The sequence below is a fragment of the Coregonus lavaretus genome (genome assembly GCF_964263955.1).
Source record: "Coregonus lavaretus genome assembly, contig: HAP1_SCAFFOLD_1953, whole genome shotgun sequence".
Classification (NCBI taxonomy): domain Eukaryota; kingdom Metazoa; phylum Chordata; class Actinopteri; order Salmoniformes; family Salmonidae; genus Coregonus; species Coregonus lavaretus.
The window spans coordinates 75,001-82,500 of NW_028159404.1; the positions used below are offsets into that span (position 1 = coordinate 75,001).

General features: G+C 52.5%; 1 protein-coding gene across 1 annotated transcript in view; it reads right to left on the reverse strand.

Moving 5' to 3' along the window:
- LOC311122901 (transmembrane anterior posterior transformation protein 1 homolog) overlaps positions 1-7,500 on the reverse strand; it is a gene marked incomplete at its 3' end in the record, with an annotated part of 37,839 nt that overhangs the window by 27,050 nt on the left and 3,289 nt on the right. The window contains exon 2 of the mRNA XM_084197206.1: positions 3,892-4,027. Coding sequence (XP_084053332.1) covers positions 3,892-4,027 — 136 coding nt within the window. The remainder of the gene's footprint in view (positions 1-3,891; positions 4,028-7,500) is intronic.

Here is a 7,500-nt window from a genome sequence, read left to right on the forward strand (position 1 = left end):
CACCCTACTAACACAGGATAGCATGGAGAACTGACCCACACTCAGGGAAACACCCTAATAACACAGGATAGCATGGAGAACTGACCCACACTCAGGGAAACACCCTAATAACACAGGATAGCATGGAGAACTGACCCACACACAGGGAAACACCCTAATAACACAGGATAGCATGGAGAACTGACCCACACTCAGGGAAACACCCTAATAACACAGGATAGCATGGAGAACTGACCCACACTCAGGGAAACACCCTAATAACACAGGATAGCATGGAGAACTGACCCACACTCAGGGAAACACCCTAATAACACAGGATAGCATGGAGAGCTGACCCACACTCAGGGAAACACCCCAATAACACAGGATAGCATGGAGAACTGACCCACACACAGGGAAACACCCTAATAACACAGGATAGCATGGAGAACTGACCCACACTCAGGGAAACACCCTAATAACACAGGATAGCATGGAGAACTGACCCACACTCAGGGAAACACCCTAATAACACAGGATAGCATGGAGAACTGACCCACACTCAGGGAAACACCCTAATAACACAGGATAGCATGGAGAACTGACCCACACTCAGGGAAACACCCTAATAACACAGGATAGCATGGAGAACTGACCCACACTCAGGGAAACACCCTAATAACACAGGATAGCATGGAGAACTGACCCACACTCAGGGAAACACCCTAATAACACAGGATAGCATGGAGAACTGACCCACACTCAGGGAAACACCCTAATAACACAGGATAGCATGGAGAACTGACCCACACTCAGGGAAACACCCTAATAACACAGGATAGCATGGAGAACTGACCCACACTCAGGGAAACACCCTAATAACACAGGATAGCATGGAGAACTGACCCACACTCAGGGAAACACCCTAATAACACAGGATAGCATGGAGAACTGACCCACACTCAGGGAAACACCCTAATAACACAGGATAGCATGGAGAACTGACCCACACTCAGGGAAACACCCCAATAACACAGGATAGCATGGAGAACTGACCCACACTCAGGGAAACACCCCAATAACACAGGATAGCATGGAGAACTGACCCACACTCAGGGAAACACCCTAATAACACAGGATAGCATGGAGAACTGACCCACACTCAGGGAAACACCCTACTAACACAGGATAGCATGGAGAACTGACCCACACTCAGGGAAACACCCTAATAACACAGGATAGCATGGAGAACTGACCCACACTCAGGGAAACACCCTAATAACACAGGATAGCATGGAGAACTGACCCACACACAGGGAAACACCCTAATAACACAGGATAGCATGGAGAACTGACCCACACTCAGGGAAACACCCTAATAACACAGGATAGCATGGAGAACTGACCCACACTCAGGGAAACACCCTAATAACACAGGATAGCATGGAGAACTGACCCACACTCAGGGAAACACCCTAATAACACAGGATAGCATGGAGAACTGACCCACACTCAGGGAAACACCCCAATAACACAGGATAGCATGGAGAACTGACCCACACACAGGGAAACACCCTAATAACACAGGATAGCATGGAGAACTGACCCACACTCAGGGAAACACCCTAATAACACAGGATAGCATGGAGAACTGACCCACACTCAGGGAAACACCCTAATAACACAGGATAGCATGGAGAACTGACCCACACTCAGGGAAACACCCTAATAACACAGGATAGCATGGAGAACTGACCCACACTCAGGGAAACACCCTAATAACACAGGATAGCATGGAGAACTGACCCACACTCAGGGAAACACCCTAATAACACAGGATAGCATGGAGAACTGACCCACACTCAGGGAAACACCCTAATAACACAGGATAGCATGGAGAACTGACCCACACTCAGGGAAACACCCTAATAACACAGGATAGCATGGAGAACTGACCCACACTCAGGGAAACACCCTAATAACACAGGATAGCATGGAGAACTGACCCACACTCAGGGAAACACCCTAATAACACAGGATAGCATGGAGAACTGACCCACACTCAGGGAAACACCCTAATAACACAGGATAGCATGGAGAACTGACCCACACTCAGGGAAACACCCTAATAACACAGGATAGCATGGAGAACTGACCCACACTCAGGGAAACACCCTAATAACACAGGATAGCATGGAGAACTGACCCACACTCAGGGAAACACCCTACTAACACAGGATAGCATGGAGAACTGACCCACACTCAGGGAAACACCCTACTAACACAGGATAGCATGGAGAACTGACCCACACTCAGGGAAACACCCTAATAACACAGGATAGCATGGAGAACTGACCCACACTCAGGGAAACACCCTACTAACACAGGATAGCATGGAGAACTGACCCACACTCAGGGAAACACCCTAATAACACAGGATAGCATGGAGAACTGACCCACACTCAGGGAAACACCCTAATAACACAGGATAGCATGGAGAACTGACCCACACACAGGGAAACACCCTAATAACACAGGATAGCATGGAGAACTGACCCACACTCAGGGAAACACCCTAATAACACAGGATAGCATGGAGAACTGACCCACACTCAGGGAAACACCCTAATAACACAGGATAGCATGGAGAACTGACCCACACTCAGGGAAACACCCTAATAACACAGGATAGCATGGAGAACTGACCCACACTCAGGGAAACACCCCAATAACACAGGATAGCATGGAGAACTGACCCACACACAGGGAAACACCCTAATAACACAGGATAGCATGGAGAACTGACCCACACTCAGGGAAACACCCTAATAACACAGGATAGCATGGAGAACTGACCCACACTCAGGGAAACACCCTAATAACACAGGATAGCATGGAGAACTGACCCACACTCAGGGAAACACCCTAATAACACAGGATAGCATGGAGAACTGACCCACACTCAGGGAAACACCCTAATAACACAGGATAGCATGGAGAACTGACCCACACTCAGGGAAACACCCTAATAACACAGGATAGCATGGAGAACTGACCCACACTCAGGGAAACACCCTAATAACACAGGATAGCATGGAGAACTGACCCACACTCAGGGAAACACCCTAATAACACAGGATAGCATGGAGAACTGACCCACACTCAGGGAAACACCCTAATAACACAGGATAGCATGGAGAACTGACCCACACTCAGGGAAACACCCTAATAACACAGGATAGCATGGAGAACTGACCCACACTCAGGGAAACACCCTAATAACACAGGATAGCATGGAGAACTGACCCACACTCAGGGAAACACCCTAATAACACAGGATAGCATGGAGAACTGACCCACACTCAGGGAAACACCCTAATAACACAGGATAGCATGGAGAACTGACCCACACTCAGGGAAACACCCTAATAACACAGGATAGCATGGAGAACTGACCCACACTCAGGGAAACACCCTAATAACACAGGATAGCATGGAGAACTGACCCACACTCAGGGAAACACCCTAATAACACAGGATAGCATGGAGAACTGACCCACACTCAGGGAAACACCCTAATAACACAGGATAGCATGGAGAACTGACCCACACTCAGGGAAACACCCTACTAACACACACACACAGTGACGGCCCTGAACTTGTCTGAACCGTCTCGGTGCTTCTCCTGCCGATGGGGAACTAACCCCTTTCATTCCCTGTGAAATAACCAGCATCAGCCGTGCATAAGAGGGGTGTGACAGGGGTGTGACCTACCTGGACCTACCACCCCTAACAAACCATAACCTCAGGTCAAAACTGTTACAAAACACACACACAGGAAAACAACCTCCCATGAGGAAGTCAGGTACAACTCCTATACCGTCTCTCTTTGGGTTCAGTAGGTAAGGATACAGACATATAGAACAGCCATGAGGAAGTGAGGTACAACTCCTAAATGAGCTCTCTTCTTCTCTTTGGGTTCTGTAGCGGTCCAGTAGAGGGCGTCCAGAATGTCCTGACCAAACGAAGAGAACAACCTGTCTGCTACCTGCAGGGGAAACACACATATAGATGGTTGGTCTGTTGTGTGTGTCTCTGTGTGTGTGTCTCGGTGTAGAGGCTGTGTGTCTCGGTGTAGAGGCTGTGTGTCTCAGTGTAGAGGCTGTGTGTCTCGGTGTAGAGGCTGTGTGTCTCTGTGTGTGTCTCGGTGTAGAGGCTGTGTGTCTCGGTGTAGAGGCTGTGTGTAGATGCTGTGTGTCTCGGTGTAGAGGCTGTGTGTCTCGGTGTAGAGGCTGTGCGTCTCAGTGTAGAGGCTGTGTGTCTCTGTGTGTGTCTCGGTGTAGAGGCTGTGTGTCTCGGTGTAGAGGCCGTGTGTCTCGGTGTAGAGGCCGTGTGTCTCGGTGTAGAGGCCGTGTGTCTCGGTGTAGAGGCCGTGTGTCTCGGTGTAGAGGCTGTGTGTCCCGGTGTAGAGGCTGTGTGTCTCAGTGTGTGTGTCTCGGTGTAGAGGCTGTGTGTCTCGGTGTAGAGGCTGTGTGTCTCGGTGTAGAGGCTGTTGTGTCTCGGTGTAGAGGCTGTGTGTCTCGGTGTAGAGGCTGTGTGTAGAGGCTGTGTGTCTCGGTGTAGAGGCCGTGTGTCTCGGTGTAGAGGCTGTGTGTCTCGGTGTAGAGGCTGTGCGTCCCGGTGTAGAGGCTGTGCGTCCCAGTGTAGAGGCTGTGTGTCTCAGTGTAGAGGCTGTGTGTCTCGGTGTAGAGGCTGTGTGTCTCGGTGTAGAGGCTGTGTGTCTCGGTGTAGAGGCTGTGTGTCTCGGTGTAGAGGCTGTGTGCCTCGGTGTAGAGGCTGTGCGTCCCAGTGTAGAGGCTGTGTGTCTCGGTGTAGAGGCTGTGTGCCTCGGTGTAGAGGCTGTGTGTCTCGGTGTAGAGGCTGTGTGTCTCGGTGTAGAGGCTGTGTGTCTCAGTGTGTCCCAGTGTAGAGGCTGTGTGTCCCAGTGTGTCCCAGTGTAGAGGCTGTGTGTCCCAGTGTAGAGGCTGTGTGTCTCTGTGTAGAGGCTGTGTGTCTCGGTGTAGAGGCTGTGTGTCCCAGTGTGTCCCAGTGTAGAGGCTGTGTGTCCCAGTGTAGAGGCTGTGTGTCCCAGTGTGTCCCAGTGTAGAGGCTGTGTGTCCCAGTGTAGAGGCTGTGTGTCTCGGTGTAGAGGCTGTGTGTCTCGGTGTAGAGGCTGTGTGTCCCAGTGTAGAGGCTGTGTGTCTCGGTGTAGAGGCTGTGTGTCAGTGTAGAGGCTGTGTGTCTCGGTGTAGAGGCTGTGTGTCCCAGTGTGTGTCTCGGTGTAGAGGCTGTGTGTAGAGGCTGTGTGTCTCGGTGTAGAGGCTGTGTGTAGAGGCTGTGTGTCTCGGTGTAGAGGCTGTGTGTAGAGGCTGTGTGTCCCGGTGTAGAGGCTGTGTGTCTCGGTGTAGAGGCTGTGTGTCCCAGTGTAGAGGCTGTGTGTCCCAGTGTAGAGGCTGTGTGTCCCAGTGTGTCCCAGTGTAGAGGCTGTGTGTCCCAGTGTAGAGGCTGTGTGTCCCAGTGTGTCCCAGTGTAGAGGCTGTGTGTCTCGGTGTAGAGGCTGTGTGTAGAGGCTGTGTGTCTCGGTGTAGAGGCTGTGTGTAGAGGCTGTGTGTCCCGGTGTAGAGGCTGTGTGTCTCGGTGTAGAGGCTGTGTGTCTCGGTGTAGAGGCTGTGTGTCTCGGTGTAGAGGCTGTGTGTCTCGGTGTAGAGGCTGTGTGTCTCGGTGTAGAGGCTGTGTGTCTCGGTGTAGAGGCTGTGTGTCTCGGTGTAGAGGCTGTGTGTCCCAGTGTAGAGGCTGTGTGTCCCAGTGTAGAGGCTGTGTGTCCCAGTGTGTCCCAGTGTAGAGGCTGTGTGTCTCGGTGTAGAGGCTGTGTGTAGAGGCTGTGTGTCTCGGTGTAGAGGCTGTGTGTAGAGGCTGTGTGTCCCGGTGTAGAGGCTGTGTGTCTCGGTGTAGAGGCTGTGTGTCTCGGTGTAGAGGCTGTGTGTCTCGGTGTAGAGGCTGTGTGTCTCGGTGTAGAGGCTGTGTGTCTCGGTGTAGAGGCTGTGTGTCTCGGTGTAGAGGCTGTGTGTCTCGGTGTAGAGGCTGTGTGTCTCGGTGTAGAGGCTGTGTGTCTCGGTGTAGAGGCTGTGTGTCTCGGTGTAGAGGCTGTGTGTCTCAGTGTAGAGGCTGTGTGTCTCGGTGTAGAGGCTGTGTGTCTCTGTGTGTGTCTCGGTGTAGAGGCTGTGTGTCTCGGTGTAGAGGCTGTGTGTAGATGCTGTGTGTCTCGGTGTAGAGGCTGTGTGTCTCGGTGTAGAGGCTGTGCGTCTCAGTGTAGAGGCTGTGTGTCTCTGTGTGTGTCTCGGTGTAGAGGCTGTGTGTCTCGGTGTAGAGGCCGTGTGTCTCGGTGTAGAGGCCGTGTGTCTCGGTGTAGAGGCCGTGTGTCTCGGTGTAGAGGCCGTGTGTCTCGGTGTAGAGGCCGTGTGTCTCGGTGTAGAGGCTGTGTGTCCCGGTGTAGAGGCTGTGTGTCTCAGTGTGTGTGTCTCGGTGTAGAGGCCGTGTGTCTCGGTGTAGAGGCTGTGTGTCTCGGTGTAGAGGCTGTGCGTCCCGGTGTAGAGGCTGTGCGTCCCAGTGTAGAGGCTGTGTGTCTCAGTGTAGAGGCTGTGTGTCTCGGTGTAGAGGCTGTGTGTCTCGGTGTAGAGGCTGTGTGTCTCGGTGTAGAGGCTGTGTGTCTCGGTGTAGAGGCTGTGTGCCTCGGTGTAGAGGCTGTGCGTCCCAGTGTAGAGGCTGTGTGTCTCGGTGTAGAGGCTGTGTGCCTCGGTGTAGAGGCTGTGTGTCTCGGTGTAGAGGCTGTGTGTCTCGGTGTAGAGGCTGTGTGTCTCAGTGTGTCCCAGTGTAGAGGCTGTGTGTCCCAGTGTGTCCCAGTGTAGAGGCTGTGTGTCCCAGTGTAGAGGCTGTGTGTCTCTGTGTAGAGGCTGTGTGTCTCGGTGTAGAGGCTGTGTGTCCCAGTGTAGAGGCTGTGTGTCTCTGTGTAGAGGCTGTGTGTCTCGGTGTAGAGGCTGTGTGTCCCAGTGTGTCCCAGTGTAGAGGCTGTGTGTCCCAGTGTAGAGGCTGTGTGTCCCAGTGTGTCCCAGTGTAGAGGCTGTGTGTCCCAGTGTAGAGGCTGTGTGTCTCGGTGTAGAGGCTGTGTGTCTCGGTGTAGAGGCTGTGTGTCCCAGTGTAGAGGCTGTGTGTCTCGGTGTAGAGGCTGTGTGTCAGTGTAGAGGCTGTGTGTCTCGGTGTAGAGGCTGTGTGTCCCAGTGTGTGTCTCGGTGTAGAGGCTGTGTGTAGAGGCTGTGTGTCTCGGTGTAGAGGCTGTGTGTAGAGGCTGTGTGTCTCGGTGTAGAGGCTGTGTGTAGAGGCTGTGTGTCCCGGTGTAGAGGCTGTGTGTCTCGGTGTAGAGGCTGTGTGTCCCAGTGTAGAGGCTGTGTGTCCCAGTGTAGAGGCTGTGTGTCCCAGTGTGTCCCA